This window comes from Scomber japonicus, chromosome 18 (genome assembly GCF_027409825.1).
Source record: "Scomber japonicus isolate fScoJap1 chromosome 18, fScoJap1.pri, whole genome shotgun sequence".
Classification (NCBI taxonomy): domain Eukaryota; kingdom Metazoa; phylum Chordata; class Actinopteri; order Scombriformes; family Scombridae; genus Scomber; species Scomber japonicus.
The window spans coordinates 24,850,926-24,869,981 of record NC_070595.1 but is presented as its reverse complement, the minus strand read 5'-3'; the positions used below and the strand labels follow the sequence as shown (position 1 = coordinate 24,869,981).

The following is a 19,056-nucleotide window of genomic DNA, read 5'->3' as shown; positions in this document are numbered from 1 at the left end:
TTCTAAAGCACTTTACACTTTAATCTTTCATTTGCACTCTTTGTCCTTTTAATGATTTTAAAGCTAATTTATTATTTTATGCTGCAATCATTTTATTTATGTCTTTCTATTTTTCTGTACTTTGTTTTTATTATGGGGGGGTGGGGGTGGGGGGTTAATTGTATGTTTTAAGTTTCTCAAATTACATGTTTTTCTGTTTTATGTAAAGCACATTGAGTTGCCATTGTGTATGAAATGCGCTATATTAATAAAACTGCCTTGCTTTGCCTTATTACATATGTTATACACCTTAGTATGGAGAGAGAGAGAGAGAGTTCACAAGAGCATTAAAACCTAAACCAAGGAACTTTATTTGAAATACAGGCAGACTCTCAGCAACAGTAATGTTTTGATTTCATGTTTTTTTGCTGAATGCTAAAAGGTTGTGCGACAGGCTGTTTACTGATGACCTACTTTAATTACGAATCAGTATGTTGTTGTTGTTGTTGGAGGGCATGATATGACAGGGTAGTGATGAGGAAAAATGCAGCACAGACTGCGCCAAGTTCAAGGTCATTACTGCAAAAAAAATAACATTAAAAAAAAAAAGAAGATAATTATTGTTCAGCTTTTGTTGCTGACTCGTATCAGTTCTTCACGGCCAAGTTGCAAATGTGCTGAGGATAAAAGAAACGTATGCTGTATGTTTGTTTTTCATATAAAGGTTCTATCACATTTAGAAATCTTTAAAAATGCATCTACTCCTTCAACCTTCATTGAAAAATCAAGTTAATTTAAGTTTCCATATCACACAAGCTGCAAAATTGACCACTACTGGCTCTAAACTAGTTGTAATATCACAAGTCATGCTCGTAGGTAATGAGATTTAAAGTCAGCACAGAGAAACGTGAAAACAAACTCTGCACATCCATCACTCTGCACAATAAATCTCAAACATCCAACTGAAGAAACAAGATGCAAAACACATAAAAACATTGCAGCTTTAATTTTAAAAACACTCTAATCTGTCTCCAAAAATCCCATTTATTCTTTATTTTAATCTCTGCCACATTCTCTACATTACATGGCGACTGAAAACCGTGTTTTTTTGCAATGCTTCACTTTGCTGTGTGTTTTTGACAGCGAGCCCAGAGCTGGTTTCTACCAGAACCTCAAGAAAAAGAAGAAAATGCTATATACAGTATGATGGCGCTTCTTGTTGCCTCAGCAACAGCTAGAACTGGACGCAGGGAAACTTGCTCGGGTAGGTCCACACCAGAGCCAAGCTATGTAATGGTACACTATTAGTCACTGACAGCAGAAAACAGGCGCTGCATGCTCACAGGTGGAGGCTGTATAGCACTGTATAGTTTCTGCTCTGTCCCGTGGCACCAACAGATGGGAAATGTGCTACTGTTCGAGGCGAGTAAGGCATACAAGATTTAACGGGAATGCATTAAGTCCCGGTGAAATGAAAAATACATTCTCCCAGTTTTAATCCAGTGTCCCTGTGTTCATTTATCTCTTGCTATGTGCCAAATATGTGTCAAAAATCAGTATCAGTATTTTTATATCAAAATCCTCGTCTTTCTTCTTCCTGTAAAATGATTCCAAATGTTTGATGACTCATCCTGCACGCGGGGGCGTCTACAAAAGTTCATCATGGTTATGTTTAATCATGAGGAGTGAGATGGTTTAAGGTTAGGAGGGTTAGAGTAAGAATAGCAGAGGCAAAGTAGGGGTGGGTCTTCACTGAAAGTTATCTCTAAAACAATCTATTTGCATATGCCCACAAACTTGGAGCGCAATAAATGCCGTAGTTATTGCTGCTAAGGTTGTTTCATGCTAGATTCAGGCTTTAAAACGTTCAGATGGATTTGAGAAGATTAAATTTCAAATATAAATAAGAAAAGAAGTGAAATCCTACTTCTAATGTTTGTTTAACCCTCGTGTCGTCCTCCCGGGTCAAATTGACCCCGTCTTATTCTTCTTTCCTCCCTTCCTTCCTTCCGTCTGTACTTCCTCCATCCCCCTTTCTTCCCTCCTTCTTTCCTTCCTCCCTCCTTTCCTTCCTTCTTCCTTCTTTCCTTTCCTCCCTTCCTTCCTTCCTCCCTCCCTCCTTTCCTTCCTTCTTCCTTCTTTCCTTTCCTCCCTTCCTTCCTTCCTCCCTCCCTCCTTCTCTCTTTCTTTCCTCTGTCCTTCTTTCCCACCTTCCTTCCTTCCTTCTTTCCTACCTTCCTTCTTTCCTTTCCTCCCTTCTTCCTTCCCTCCTTCCTTCCTCCCTCCTTTCCTTCCTACTTCCTTCTTTCCTTTCCTCCCTTCTTTCCTTCCTCCCTCCTTCCTTCCTTTCTTCCTTCCTCCCTCCTTTCCTTTCCTTCCTCCCTTCCTCCCTCCTTTCCTTCCTTCCTTCTTTCCTTTCCTTTCCTCCCTTCCTCCCTCCCTCGACTCGAGGACAACAGGAGGGTTAAGTAGCCTCATGAGTCACAGGAAGTCAGGTGAGAGGCAGCTTCTGGGTGCTGGGTGGGCTCGTCAGAAGGGGTCCCTTAAAGAGACAGGAGCTAAAACGGCTTGTTTCAGACGGAGGCTGAACTGAGGAGCTGCATAAAGGGCCAGTGTAAGGTCATGTAAAGAGATATGCATGATACAGTCCTCCTAAAATGACAGATACTTGGATGCTCAGTCACTTGGTCAGTTTAAAATCACTTTGGTTCAGTTAGCAGCGAGCAACAACGCTGTCTCCATGGGCTGCAGGCTTCTAGGTTGTCAAGGACTCTCTCGTCTTGTTATGAATGGAAAGACCATCCAAACAGCCATTCAGTCAGTCAGTGAGTCAGAGAGGTATATATACCGTGTCAGCTGTAACATACTGTAACCACATGCTGATAATCCCATCGTGCACCAAAATAGTCCCAGCCCACTCCATCTGTTCATCCCTCTCTGTTTCCCTCTTCACTGATTTTTTTTCTTCTTTCCATCCTGATGGCCCCACCTACTCCATACCTCCCTCTTTCCCTCTCTCTCTCTAGATATATATTGGCTTTCATCTCCTGCTCTCTAAACTTCAAACTATACACTTGTTTTTCCTAATCACAATTCCCCTCCCATCATCTTTTTCATTCAGACTATTGAGTTCAATGATGCTCTCCACAGGCTGTGAAAGTGTCTCAGTCTCTGCCAAGGCTCTTTCTCTTTGTTATTCTTGTCCTCTTCTGTCCATTTCTGCTCTGCTTCAAACACTCTGAGGGCCCCAGTGAATACACACATAGTTCATACAAACACATTTACACAAATATTTAGCTAGCGGGTGTATAGATTACTACTGGGAATTAGGTATGAAGTAATGTTGTTATACAGGTTTTGTTTCCTGTAAGCTGTAATACATTGCCAAATATATTTCCATTTAACCACCTGTAGATATTTACCAGAAACAATCAGCGCTGGTAGCCGATGACAACCTTACTCTCATGCTCTCACACCACAACTATGTTCCCTAAAATCTAAATTGAACATCCAATTGTGGTAAATGCAGAAACACAAACATCACATTACCCCTCTCTGCCCTACAAGCAGCAAGATACTCCATGGAAATTCAACTCAAGTGCAGACAACAAACTTTATCATCTACAAATAATCATATTTTTGTACTTTTTTCCCAACTGATGAGGTTTTCTTTAATGAACAGTAGCTCAGCACAGCATGAATAAAATTGATTATTACTGTAATGCAAAGTTTCCTATTTTTCTGCAAACTTCTATCTGAGGGAAAACATGAATAAATACCCTGAAAAAATAACACAAGGCTGCAACTAGTTAGTATCATATAATATAAACTGCTGACTATTACCGTTTTGCCTATAAAAAAAAATCAGAAATAAAGAAAGACACCTGTTCTAGTTTCCTGCCGATGGTAATGTTTTTGAAAACCCAAAGTTTACTGTCATGAATGACATAGAGAAGTTTCAAATCCTCATATTTGGAAGCTTCTTAAAAAAAACAACTAAAATGATAGTCCAATTATCAAAATACATTGCAGCTTTTCATGACTGGGTTTGAGTTTTTTTTTTCTTTAAGTGTTCACTAGCCAGCTACATGAACTCATCAGAGTCACGTGATCATTTGAAAAGTGAAACAAAAGAAGCAGAAAATGTAGGATTTGCCTTTTCAAAGCGTTACTCCATAGATGCCAACCATCAGTAGCAACAACGTGACACTCTGGGAGATTTGTCAGATCATAAGTGTGATGTTTACGGTGTACAACTCGTCCTACACTTCCTCCGGGTGCTTGTGTGTGTGTGTGTGTGTGTGTGTGTGTGTGTGTGTGTCAGTTTGTGTTGGAAGCATACATAGCAGTAATCCCTTGAATCCCATCCAAGCAGCGCCTACAACTCACGCAGGCTCCGCTGTCGTCGAGGATGTCATCAAGTTTATGTGACATTAGCTGTGTCCCAGTACAGAGGCAGGAACTTCTACACCCAATACAAGACAACAGGCTAACGAGGTCGGACCCGTCTTAACATGCAGCTCACTACTTTTGCTCACAACTAGAGCATCCTTGTTATCGCCCAATCCATTATGAGCTGGTCAACTTTTTAACAGAACATTCAGGCCGGCCTTTTCAACTCATTAAGTCTGGAAGATATCACACATCCAGGTCATATTCAGCAGATGTTTGTGTTGAGATAGACATTAATCAGCTGTCAATATATTAAATGAACAAGGAAAAAAAACTCTGAAATATAGAGAAATATAACTTAAAGAATATATTCAACCTTTAACCTGTTAATAATGCTAATGCTAGTTGTTCGTAATGTGTTTTTTAAGCTAGAACTGTAAATTTAGGTCTCATGAAACTTGTTTATTACGAGGTTATCACTCGTATTTACAGTTTTTCAGGTGTCTGAGAGCACCTTCCTTGTAATTAACTTTAAAACTTGTTGGTGTTGGCGTGCATGATGCTATTCCATGTCATTTTCTCACAAAAAGCCTTCTTTTATGTGTTGCAGGATTGAGCCACTGAGCTGAGACACAGTGTCACTTACAGTTAATGTTGCTTCCTCAATAACAGTGAGACGATGTTGTCGCCAGTATCTAAGGATCAGAGTGTTTGAGCCGGACATTCCAGCACAGCGTACAGTGTGTCTCATACTGCATAGGTAAAGAGCCAAGGCATTAAACAGGTTTGGACAAGCGGGCTTCCATAGAGGTGTCAGAAAGAAGCTGGAACTTGTCATGCATGCTGCATCATTAAAACTCCTTCGCCACGCACTGTTTCCATTCTCTCGGCAGTATCCCTCCCTCTCTCTCTCGCTCTCTCTCTCACACACACACACACACACACCGGTAAACATACAGAAACACGCCATACATCACACTGGACACATGCAATCAACCAGCCAAAAAGGAGGAGGAGGAAATGTCCCAAGCATACATCTGTGTTTTTAATGGACAACAGACAAACACACGCCATCCGTGCACGCACACACACACAAACGTGGGCATGCACACGCACGCAAAACAAACGCACAATCAATCTGCACATCAGTAAAAGCAGCAAGCATCACTTCTGCCCGTGCAGCATTGCTAGAGGACGTTTGTTCAGGGAGCGATTCAAAGAGGAGAGGAAGAAAACGACAGACACACACACACGCACGCACACACACACATGTTCATACAGCGAAACACAGAAACGGCTGCACTGCTCATACACTGGGCTGTGCAGCAGCAGCTCTCGTCACACATACAGCACACACACGCACGCACACGCACACTCACATTCAGACACACTGAACCAAACACATCCGCCTGCAAGCATGCGTTGCAACATCTGTCAATCTATCTAATCGATTCTGCCCTGCCATCCATGAAGTCCACATACATGCAACTCTCCCTCCTCCTCCCCCCCGGCATCTGGAGGGAGAGAGAGGGAGAGAGAGAGAGAGAGAGAGAGGGAGGGGAGGAGGGGGGGGGGGGGGTATAAAAAGCCATGGCAGGTACCTGTAAATGAACCAGACGCTCCTATTCACAGGGCCGAGCGATGGCCAGGAAGAAGAGAGGGAGAGGGAGAGGGAGAGATCCTCCTCGCCGCATGCCCCCATCGCCATTTCCTCCCCTCCCTCTCCTCCTCCTCCTTCTCCTGCTCCTTCTCCTTCTCGTCTTCCAGCGAGACAGCAGTGAGCGCGAGCCGCGAGAGGAGAGGAGGAGGAGGAGGAGAGGAGGAAGAGGAGGAGAGAGAGATGGAAGAAGGGAAAGGGAGAGGGAGAGGGCCGAGCTCTCCCAGCCCCTTCATACTTAAGACACAGAGAGAGAAGGAATGGGAGAGAGAGAGAGAGAGAGATGGAGATGGTTCGCTGTGACTGCGACAGAGAGAGAGAGGGAGAGGGAGAGAGAGAGAGAGAAAGAGAGGGAGAGAGAAGAGGAGCAAAGGGAAAGAGAGGGAGGGAGGGGGGAAAAGGTGGCTTAAAAAAAGGGAGAGAGAGAAATGAGGTAATTTAGAGCGAGAGAGTGAGAGGTGCAGGGGTGATTGGGTTTGCTCACACACACACAAACAGATGCAAACACACACACACATGCACATACACATACAGTCCAAACATATATGCATGCATACACTCCCTATACTCTCTTCTTCTATCTTCCTCTTTTCTATCCTCCTCTTCCCCAACCATCCCTCTCTCCTCACTCCTTCCTCCACTTCCTATAGGTTACACTGTATGTATAGTATTCACTCTGCGTATCTGTCACTGGCATGATTTCCCATTCATAAAAAAAATGAATGCACCTGAGATAAGTCTTTGCCATACAGTCCAGTGTGGAATAAATAATTAAAAATGGGAATGATGGGAAGCTCCTGAAGTTTATATGACTGAGCAGGTATCATCACCATCATCATCATCATCATCATGTGACATAACAGTGAAAGACAAGTCAAATTCTTATCATGTAATATTACACAGAGAAAAAAAAGGCTTACAGAAGAAGCTCCTATTTGTAGGTTTTTAGTTGCTGGGAAAAAAGAAATCTCTCTGATGATCCTTCTGGAGCCTCTGCTGCTGTTATTGACCCCACGTGCCTTTAAATCACACTTAACTAACCTCATCCCCCCCATCTGTTTTTTTTTTCTTCTTTGTTTCTTTCCAGCCTCTAACATGCACACACATACATACATATATGCACATACGCACACACTCCCCTCCTCACATTTGCTGTAAACAAAGCATGAATGAGAGGGTAGAGCAAAAGGAAAGAGGAGGGGAAGGAGGAGACGCATCGACACAGACAGGAAGAGAGAGGACAGAGAAACAGCTGGTGGATGAGTGGCGGAAAGAGGAAGAGGAGGAGGAGGAGGTGGAGAGAGAGAGAGAGAGAGAGAGAGAGAGAGGGAGATAGAGAGCGAGAGAGGTACAGATTCTCTTGAATAGGCACTCACATCATCTCTTAGTCAGAGCCTCCTTCCACGTATGTCGAAGCTGTCCTCCGTCGACTTGCCCTCCCTCCCCTCCTTCCTTCCCTCTCTACGTTCTCTCCCTCTCTCTCTTTCTCTCTCTCTCTCTCTTGCTCTCTCTCACCCTCTCCCGCATCCGAGGACGATCACAGCTCTTGTCCTCTCTCTTCTCACATCTCTGCCTTTTTGTTTCCCTCCCTGCATGTCAGGCTATACTGCTGTGATTTTGTGTGTACAGTACGTGTATGTGTGTGTGTGTGTGTGTGCATATGTGATGAGAGAGAGGGGAAGTGGGGAGGAGGGGGGGGGGCATGAAAAAAAAGAGAGGGTGGGGTGGTGGGGTTGGGGGAGGAGGCAGGAGAGCAAACAAATGTTGACAGAAGGTCCACATGATCGAGTGTTTATGTTTATCTGCATGTCTGTCTGATATGAACTGTACTGTATGTGTGTATCTGATGTAACTATGGTCAAAATCTGAACACACACACACACACACACACACACACACACACACACACACACACACACACACACACACACACACACACACACACACACACACACACACACACACACACACACACACTCCTTTCATCCATCTTCAAACAGTTTTCAGCCAAAACTCAATGAGAAATACAAAATGGCATGTAAAAAAAAAAAACCCATCTGTTATGTTATACGTGCACGAGGAAGCGGCGACAAACCCCCACAGCAGCATTTAGCAGGATATTCTGCTTCTCTCCTCCAAACTGTCTATTCACTCGTCCTTATTTGACCCACCGTCAGCCCAAAAAATGGTCTCATTTGGGCCAGCAGAGAGGGAGCATGTACAGATTGTGTCCATAATCAGTGCATCTGTGGCAATGACAAAGGCATCTGACAAAAATCTGAAAATAAGAGGGGAGGGGAGGGAGGTGGGGGGAGGGGGGTAGTGCAAGATAGTTCTCAGCTAAACTTCTGGCTAAAGCTTAAAGGTGGAAGAGGAGATAAATAAACTGTATGCTGTTCATCTCACAAGGTTATGCAAGTCTAAGGAAAACTGACAAATTGCATATTCAGCAATTTGGCATCACTCATATTTGTCACTTTCCTCATGGTATATTTGCAGGTTCCTTATCGTCCCTTTTCTTTTTCTTTTTTTTAAATGTTTTCTATGTTGTTTGCCACAAGCTTACATGCAGTGGGTCTAATACAGAAATGATGACACTCACAATAGATGACATGAACCTCCAGGGAACTGTCAAAGCTTTAATATGAACTTAAAGATGAGCTATAATGTTCATTTCCAGCTCTATGTTTTTATGTTTGGACTCCACTAGAGTAGCTTTACATGTTTCACTATTCAAAAACTCCTTTATCTTTATCTTCTGTCTTTTTAACTCATATTTATCTTCTATGCTGCCCCTTTATTCAGTCCCTCAGTTCAGCCTCTATCTCTTGACGGGCCATTTTATCTCCTGTCTCTTCAAGCCTCCCCTACTGATGAGCCCACTCTGTTCTTATAGTCCAGCTTTCCACAAGTCTTGTTAAGTTACTGGTGATGCAAACCCAACTTTTCCTAACAAGCAGCACACCCCCAACAGGTAAACTGCTTATTTTACTTTGCCCTGCTGTGCAATGGAAAAACACTCACAGCATGCCGGCTCAACTCCAGTCATGTCTCTGCATGACTACTACCAAAACAATGGAGAAAAGAAACGCCTTCATGTTAGCTGAGCAGAGCAGTGAACAGGCACAATGTGCGTGGAGCAAATGACCATATATAGAAATCTGTCATGAGCTGATGTCACCTCGGGCTGAAGGTAGAAAAAAACATTGAAAACCGAGTCTTCAGAGCAATCTGAAGCCTTTCCCTTTGCTCACAGGGATTATACTTCTACATAGGATTACCTTATTATTTGCCACCTTGTCCATGTTTAATAAGAACATCCGACATTGTAACATTATATATATATGACTGAAAATGAGAAAAAGTGTAATAGGTCACCTTTAAAAGTAACATCAATCAAACTTCTACTTACTTACATAATTAACTGTTTACTGCACATTATGTTTAGTTTTCATCTCCAGCTATAAAACATTTCTACAACACCTAATCTCAGATAAATATGCAAAGTTACTTTAAAGCAGGGGTGTCAAACAAGCGGCCCGTGGACCAGAACTGGCCCGCCAAGGGGTCCTATCCAGCCCACTGGATAAATTTGCAAAATATGAAAAAAATACAATTGTCTGAAAATAACCATTAATACATATTGTCACATTTAAACCATTCATATATTCAACACACAAAATATTGTCACTTATAGTAAAGTTATAAAATATATAATGTATTATTTGTAGGTTATTATGCAATGGTTTTACTGGTCCGGCCTAGTTGAGATCAAATTGGGCTGCTGTGGCCTTTAAATTTAAATAAATATGACACCCCTGCTTTAACCCTTTATAGGACACTCATTGAAAGGAAGGGAGGAAGGAAGGGAGGAAGGAAGGAAGGATGGAGGAAGGAAAGGAAGGAAAGGAAGGAAGGACGGAGGAAAGAAGGAAGGAAGGAAGGAAGGAAGGTAGGGGGGAGGAAAGAAAGAGAGAAGGAGGAAGGGAGGAAGGGAAGAAAGAAGGAAGAAAGGAAGAAGAAAGGGGATGAGGAAGGAAAGAAGGAAGGGAGGAGAGAAGGAGGGAGGGAGGAAGAACAGATGGAAGGAAGGAATGAAAGGAGGAAGGAAAGAAGGAAGGGAGGAGAGAAGGAGGGATGAAGGAAAGACAGATGGAAGGAAGGAAAGGAAGGGAGGACGGCGGAAATAAGGAACGAGGGAGGGAGAAAGGAAAAGAGGAAGGGAAGAAAGAAGGCAGGGAGGAAGGAAAGGAAGGAAGGAAAGAAGGAAGGAAGGAAGGAAGGAAGGAAGAAGTTACCAAATATAATTATTTGCCCAATAAAGGGTAAAAGTGTATTCAGCATCATCTTCAGAAGCTCCTAACAGTGCATGCCTTCACTCATTTCTCAAGTCCCTCTAAGATCTTTTGTTATCAGGAAATGGGCCTCCGATTTGTTGAGAATATGTCTACCTATCTTTGTACTGCGTGTATCTCACCGACTATCAGGCTGATCTGAACTTGGCTGTTGAATACCTTAGTATCATGGTAAAAAAAAGAAAAAGGAAAAGGTGGGGAATATAAATATAGCCATTCAAGGAGGGCTGAAAAAGTGCTGTGATGGGTTGGGGGAGGCAGAGCAGAAGGGAGGAAAGGTGATTAAAAAAACATCCGAGGTGGACGAGCAGGGCAGACGGACATAAAAGCTCTCCTTTTGTTTGTCATTTGTCATCTCCACTTCCCCAAATCATCATATCCTTCACTCTGTGATATGTTCTTGTTAATGTAATCACCACACAGCATTATCAAGTTAAAGCAGTTCATCTTGCTGACTGCCGGGTTTCAGTTATCACGCCTTGCTATTATGTCACGGCTCGTCCTGTATTATAAAAACCCCAACATATAATATACATCCAGCTGTCAATAAACGGCTGTGGGTGTGACGGGAGGGGGAGGGGGGGGGGGGTCGGAGAGAAAGACTGTTTATTAACCCTCCTGTTGTCCTCGAGTCAAGGAAGGAAGGGAGCAAGGGAGGGAGGAAGATGGAAGGAAAGGAGGAAGGAAGGGAGGGAGGAAGAAGGAAGGAAAGGAGGGAGGAAGGAAGGAGGGAAGGAAGGAAGGAAGAAAGAAGGAAGGAAAGGAGGGAGGAAGGAAGGAAGGAAATGAAAGAAGGAAGGGAGCAAGGAAATGAAGGAAGGATGGAAGGAAGGACGGAGGAAAGAAGGAAGGAAGGAGGGAGGAAAAGAGGAAGGGAGGAAGGAAGGAAGGACAGAGGAAAGCAGGAAGGGGGGAAGGTATGGGGGAGGACAGAAAGAGAGAAAGAAGGAAGGAAGGGAATGAAGAGGGAAGGAAGGAAGAAAGGGGGATGGAGGAAGGAAAGAAGGAAGGACAGAAAGAGAGAAGGAGGGGACAGAAAGCGAGAAGGAGGGAGGAAGGAAGGACAGACGGAAGGAAGGAAGGGAGGAAAGAAGGAACAGTCAAAACAGACGGGGTCGATATGACCCGTGAGGACTCATAATCCCCCTCAGTCATCACTTATGACCCACTAGAAGTGTGTGGCTGTGTATTTATCTGCAGAGACGCTGTCCTCTGCCTGTATTTTCAGATATATTATTATTTTGCTGTGTTGGGGACACCTCGAGGTGTCAGCCTTTAGGCAGTGGGTGTGCAGCTTCCAGACAATAATAGTGCACAGCGTGTGAGGAGGTCACGACTGGTAGCGTAGTGACCAGATTATATCACTGTCTCCTGTCTCTCTCCTCTGCTCCGCTCCGCTCTGCTCTCTGTCTCCGTCTCATCATGGATGCATAAAGAGCAGCAGGTCTGTGTGTGTGTTTGACCGAGGGGAGGGGGCTAAGCTACACACACGCAGAGAGGAGAGAGGCCACAGCGGACAGAATGATTCACGGCTTTCTTCTCACCAGTGCTGCTCTCACTTGACCACCTCTCTCTCTCTCTCTCTCTCTCTCTCTCTCTCTCTCTCTCTCTCTCACTCTCTCACTCTCTCACTCTCTCACTCTCTCTCCCTCTCTCTCTCTCTCTCTCTCTCTCTCTCTCTCCCTTCCTCTCTCTCTCTCTCTCTATTCTGGTCGAGGAGGGAGGGGCCAACGTTGAATGCTAAAATAAGACTATGTAAACTTTGATGGAATAATTAAGACGTTCTTGTTGAATTTATAAGCGAAACAACAAAACGAGCACACACACAGGTTTTGCTGCTATAGTCTCACTAATGGTCTGGTATGACTTGTAGTTTATGGTGGTTAACGTTAGCTAACTTTAGGTAAATACTGTGATTAACAGACATTACTGAGCAAGTTCACTGACTTCATTATTCTTCTCCACTTCTCCACAACTTTTTATTGATAGCTGTCAGATGTTCAACAAAAATTAGGTTCACTTTAAAGGATATGCCAAGTTTGTGAGAGCTGCTCTTTGATCACCTTGCATACAGGAACTATTAATTATCACTCTGCTTCATATTGAGATCTTGATTCACCCTGTTGAGATTTATTACATAATAGTGTTTAACTTATTCTAATCTTTCTGGTTATTTACAAATTAAAATCCACTTCTGATGCAAAACCAATTCAACAAGATACAAGACATCTGTACAGTTGCAAGCATCCATGAGCTACTCAGCAGCAGAACCTTAGAAACATGCTCTTTTTATTAAATTGATTAGAAATGAAAAAAAAAAATGTGTCTGTGAAATGTGAAATGTGTGAACCCCATTCAGCACCATCAGACACATAATCACATGTTTATGTGTTAGCTTAAACTGGCAGAGTCAAAGATCTAACAGGGCCATGTGGATGATTGTGGCTTCACAGTGTTTCAATTGATCAGAAAGTAATTATAAAATCACACATATAATCAGTGTGATCCTTCTACAGACCGCTTTGCTTTTCCACGACTGAAATGCTGTTTCAGAGGCCTTCTCTTCTCTTAGAAATATGTTGGCTAATGGCAGTTTAAGCCAAAAAAATGAATGTCAGTGAAATATTAGCCTTTAAATATTGATTTTCAGTCTGGCTTTGGTCTTCAAAGTGAGGGTGAACGGGGTTTAAAAGGGCAGAGTTCATCTTTCGTCCCACTTTCCTCAAACCAGCTTTTGCACATGAAACAATCCATGTCTCTCTCTCTTTCTTTTTTTTTTACCCCTTTTTCAGAAACTCAAAATACCTTTCTTCCTTCATCCAAGCTCTTCATCCCTCTCCCTTTAGAGTGCCCTTCACTGTCTGACCTCCAGATGGAGACACCACAGGGGAGAGAGGGTGATAGAAAGAAAATTAAAAAAGTACAGGGGGGTTAGCGATACGGTGATGAATAGAAAAGCAAAGGGAAGGATGCAGGGATGGTCAAGTGATGTTTCCAAATATAGAGGGATGAAAAGAGGGATAGGTGAGACATTACATGTAGTGATAAAGGCTGTGGAAGTAGGCCCATGTGAGGGCGGCTCTGAGTCAGCCATGCTTGCCTTCCTGGCCAAACAAACTCAGTCTCGGGCTCCGTCTATGCTGCAGTACAACCGCTTTAATTATCCATGATGTGTGTGTATGTGTGTGTGTGTTTGTGTGCGTGTACAAACATATGTATGTGAGTGTGCACGTCTGAGTGCGTCGCTTGCATGAAATGTCACCGTTGATGAAAAGCACATTAATAATATATGATACTGTGTGCATTTGTGTGAGAGAGAGAGAGAAACGCAGTTAGAGAGAGATAAAGGAACATGAAAAAGAAAACAAAGGGCAGACGTGAAAGAGAAAAGTTGAGGAATGATAAAGAATGATGAAGAGGGTGAAAAAAAAGAGGGAAGGAGAGAGAAAGCGAGACTGGATTTCGTGTAAATAATACATGTGATTGATAATGGCTTCATTTCTATGTAAATAATTCTCTCTTTGCTCAGTCCAAGTCCTGGACACTGAAATGAGTTTGCCTCAAAGCGAAGCCGTGATCACCACGATGCAAATGCAAGGCATTAAAGGGAATGACATTATATTAGACTGAGTTAATGAGGAGATGTCACACGCACAAAGTCAATACAGGAGAGTTCTTCCTGTATCGTGTGTCAACAGATCATCTCCAAAGAAAATCCAGCAAAGTGTCAGCACAAGTCTTCTGCAGGGTTTATTTACAAAAAGCTGAAAGGGAACTTCATTCTGGTAATGTTCCCTATATCTATTTCAGCTTTATCTGCCAACTATAATATGATTTTAAAAGAGACATAACATGCTTTTTGTGATTTTTCTGTCCTTTATATAATCTTATAATGTCGGATGTATGTTAAACAGAGTCAAAGTAACATTTTCTTTTGTATATCGGATCGAATTCAGACTCAAATATGTGCAGATGTATTTCAGAATTCTATATTTTAACCCTCCTGTTGTCCTTGAGTCAAGGGAGGAAGGAAGGAAGGAAGGAAGGGAGGAAGAAGGAAGGAAAGGAGGAAGGAAGGGATGGAGGACTGATGGATGGAAGGGAGGAAGGAAGATGGAAGGAAAGGTGGAAGGAAAGGAGGAAGGAAAGGAGGAAGGAAGGGATGGAGTAAGGAAGGACGGAAAGGAGGAAGGAAAGAAGGAAGGTAGGAAGATGGAAGGAAAGGAGGAAGGAAAGAAGGAAGGAAGGACAGAGGAAAGAAGGAAGGACAGAGGAAAGAAGGGAGAGAGGAAGGTAGGGGGGAGGAAAGAAAGAGAGAAGGAGGGAGGAAGGGAGGAAGATGGAAGGAAAGGAGGGAGGAAAGAAGGAGGGAGGGAGGAAGGACAGATAGAAGGAAGGAAAGAAGGAACAGTCAAAACAGACGGGGTCAATTTGACCCGGGAGGACGACACAAGGGTTAAGATAAAATGTGAAAAAAAGAAATTCAGACTACCGCTGTTTGTTTGTGAGCTAAAACAGTCTGTTTCAAACAGAGGCTGAACTGAGTGGCTGCATATAATATAATATTAATAAGGAGTTTTTTATGTTAAGTTATTCCAGTACAGCCCCAGTATATATAAATATAGACCTGAAAATGTACATGATATGTCATCTTTAAGTATATGTATATGAGCAGATGCTGTAAGTGGATGACTGTCTGTATCAACACAAAAAGCACGACTATGTTAAAAGTTAAAGATCACAGCTGTTGTTCTCAGATTATTTGTGGCTCATCCAATGGTGCAGTATTATATATGCATCAATTCAGTTTATAAAGTTTATTTAAAGTAGTTTTTATATAATCAGAAAGTTAAGTATGTATCTAAATTAGTCATCAGAAAATATAGAAGAGAGGAGTAGAGTAAACTTTATTGTCCCTAAAGGGAAAATTCGTCACAGTGCTACAGTCCATTGCTTCACATAGATCTCAAGGTCTAAAAGTACATCCACCATGAAAGGCACATTCAACCCACCTAAAAACTGCAACCTGGCAACGCAGCTCTACACCTCGGAGCTTACAGACGAAAAGTCTCTCTGTCTGTCCTGGTTAAATTCAGCAAAACCAACTAGTCAAAACACAGCTGGTAAAACCTGTGCCTTGAGGATGTGACTCCGGTATGAAAAGCAGGCGGATCAGCTTCTAGACCCGAGGCGGTGAACTCTCGCACATCGTCATCGTATCGCATGAATCACTCACACAACACATCGAATCAAAGTACCACCGCAACTTATGAATCACCACGTGAATCATCTTATCTGGATACAGTGTGTTAGCATACAAACAAATCCTCTGCCAGCATGTGCTGTTTGTCTAAACACTGGCGCAGTCAGGTCATTATAAAAAGGTTGTCGCTTTGAATTTCCATACCCGCTGGGAGGACGGATGAGTTACATCATGCTCTTTAGCAAGGTATTTAACCCCTTGTTGACTCAGCTGCTTGATGCCTGAGTAGAAAGCAGTGCTAGTGCTGGCTGACTGTGAGGCGCAGCGATGATTTGAATGCCAAACTGCTCTTTTCTTTACCGTTATCGTGTCCTAACAGGGTACTCAAGCTTATATGTAGTCCTAAAGTCACACCAAACACGCTCTAAAGAAGTCCAAATTCCTCTTCTATCAACGTAAGTGCCCCAAAGTGCTCTTGTATTCAGCTCAAATACCCCCTCTGGTAGGTGACCTTAACCTAAATGATCCCTGCCATTAACCATGTGAGCTGAATCAGTGCCCTGTATTCATTTTTTTTTCTTTTTTTGGCCAATCTGTGCATACCAGTGCTTATTTGGATAAAATTGGCAGTTTTTCAGTTTAATGTGGATCAGAGACGGCCAGCGGCAAGCTCTTACCTGGGAGCGTCAAAGCTGTCGTAGGATCCCACAGTGTAATGGCGAAACAGCCTTTTGGCTCTTTCTCCACGGCTCTCTGAAACACAGAATCAGGACATCAGAGTTCCTCTACCTGCAGTATAATACATATATAAGCAATGATTGTTATTCAGCACGTAACTTAAACTTTCATTCGTTTATTGATATTAATACTGTAAATGAACAACATCAATAATCTAAAAGAATCTCTTTTTTCCAGGTGTCTTTTCTCTATTAAAATGAATTTGATTATATAAAAAACTCAACTGACACCAGACATGGATCCTACACCTAAATGTGAGACAAATATATAAATTAGTGCATCAATTAGTCAATTTACAGACTGAATAAAAAGTGAATTAACAAAAATGATTATTTGTAAAAAATATTATATAATATAATATATTGACTTTAATCTACACAGTCAAATAATACCAAAAACAAACATGTTAATACAGAGTCTTCTAAAATATGTGGTTTATTCCAGGCGGGGAGTTCTGGTCCTCTGAAATGAGGCCAGTAACTTAGAGCTGCATTCTATCAAAAGGCCACCAGGGGGCGACCGTCTCTATACAAGTCAATGGAGAATTCACCAACTTCTCACTTGATTTCTAACCTCAGTAAACGTTTTCAAAATGTGTTTATGGTCTCAATCGCTAGTTTAAAGCCTTCTTCAATGCAGTATGATGTTCATTTGGGACATTTTGGCCTCCCTGATTTTATATTTGATGATAGAGCAGGGTATGCATTAGGGCGTGGCTACATCCTGATTGACAGGTTGATTGACCAATGTCCTCGAGATCCAGCCCTCGCAACCATAGCAACCTCCCTGCTCCGCCCATGGCCCCGCCTCATGCCCATATAAGTAGAATCCGTGTTTTTATTTTTCCCAGCATGCACCTGAAATCTTCAAGATGGCGCTGCCTAGATCTGAAACTATTGGCTTCCGAGCAGCAGTCCACAAACCAATGGGTGATGTCACGGATGTTACGTCCATTTCTTTTATACAGTCTGTGGTTTATTCCCACTGAAGCGATGCTGTATTCAGGATCAGTACTGTGTGTATGTGTGTGTGTGTGTGTGTGTGTGTGTGTGTGTGTGTGACTGTGTGCGACAAGCGGTGATCACCTGATCGGTTGTCTTGGCTTCGAAGCATCACTTCCTCCACACAGTCAGAGGGGAACCAGCCTGTGCGACCTCTGACCGTCCCCTCCCAGTAGCCGCCCTCGCCGACACTCAACACTAGAGGAGAGGGGGGATGGAGGAGGGGGGGGGGGGCAGCAGCATGTCAGGAAAAAGCAACTTAACACGCACCAACACACACATACACACACTCTCACACTAACACACACACACACATATATACACAGACACCAATGAGAAATGAACACACGTAAAAGAAGACAACAACATTGTACAGACAGAAATGAAATAATGTAGACACACACACACACACACACACACACACACACACACACGGACATGCAAACCTCCTACATACTCACCAAGACATACATACCTGGCGACACCTTAGACTCACTCACAAACACACACATATTCATACCTGCAGACATTGAATACAAACATATATAGAGACCTTACACTCATGTTAGGACAATGACGATTATACAAACTGATCTGAAGGTATTTGGCTTGGATCTCCTTTACCTCCGTTACACCTGGTGTTAACATGCATCACCTGCCATGTTCGAGTGTGTCAGTGTGTTTTAAAAGGTAATACTTTGGTGCTGTCAATCAAGGATAAGGCTGGCAATTTTCTACATTTTTCTTACAGTCAACTGATCTCAGGTGCAGAGTCAAACTATCAATGAATTGAGTGTGAGTATTGTGTGTGTGTCCAAAGTCGGATACATCTTATTCCTCTAAAGCATGTGTGTCAAACTCATTTTCATTCAAGGGCTCCACTCATGTGGGCCGGATCATTAAAAAGATGGAAGGAAAGAAGGAATGAAGGAAATAAGGAAATAAGAAGGGAAGGAAGGAAAGACAGGCAAAAGGAAGGAGGGAAGAAAGGTAGGAAAGAGAGATAGTGAAGGACGGACAGACAGAAGGAAGGAAGGAAAGAAGGAAGAAAAGAAGGAAGGACAGATGGAAGGAAGGAAGAAAGGAAGGAAGGAAGGAAGGACAGATAGAAGGAAGGAAGGAACGAAGAAAGGAAAAAAGGAAGGTAGGGAGGAAGGACGGATGGAAGGAAGGAATAAAGTAAAAAAGGAAGGTAGAAAGGACAGATGGAAGGAAGGAAAAGAACACAAGATGGCAAGTGGGCCGGATCACACCCCTCGGCGGGCCGTATCTGGCCCATGGGCCGTATGTTTGACACCCCTGCTCTAAAGACTGGTAACAACACATCAATGAGCCACACTGATGCACTGGGTGACGTGTTTCTTTATTACGAAGATTACGGTTACAGTAGTTTGTGTAGAAAAGACTTGTGATATGTAGCACAACAAGCTAGTAAAACTGCCTTAGGGCCCATTTATGCTAACGATGTTACCGTCACTGCTCACATACTTCCATGCGTCCTTTTACGTTGGCATGGATGTTAACCAATACATCCACCAGGGGGCAGCACCGAGTCAAACGTTTATGACAACAACAAACTCAAAAACAAACATGACGACTGTGGAGGAGATATTGATAATGTTCCTCTTGCATAAAAGACAAAAACAATATGTTTAAAGTTTCTAACCAACTTACACAACCTTTCCTCAAAAAGTTCCTCCATTGTTATTTCTTCTTTGTGTCTCACTAGAG

General features: G+C 42.7%; 1 protein-coding gene across 1 annotated transcript in view; it reads right to left on the bottom strand.

Annotated features, from left to right (window-relative positions):
• The window catches only part of shank1 (SH3 and multiple ankyrin repeat domains 1), a 70,711-nt gene that overhangs the window by 17,303 nt on the left and 34,352 nt on the right, over window positions 1-19,056 (bottom strand). The window contains exons 13-14 of the mRNA XM_053338485.1: window positions 17,410-17,523; window positions 16,264-16,339 (exon numbers count right to left, since the gene is read on the bottom strand). Coding sequence (XP_053194460.1) covers window positions 16,264-16,339; window positions 17,410-17,523 — 190 coding nt within the window. The remainder of the gene's footprint in view (window positions 1-16,263; window positions 16,340-17,409; window positions 17,524-19,056) is intronic.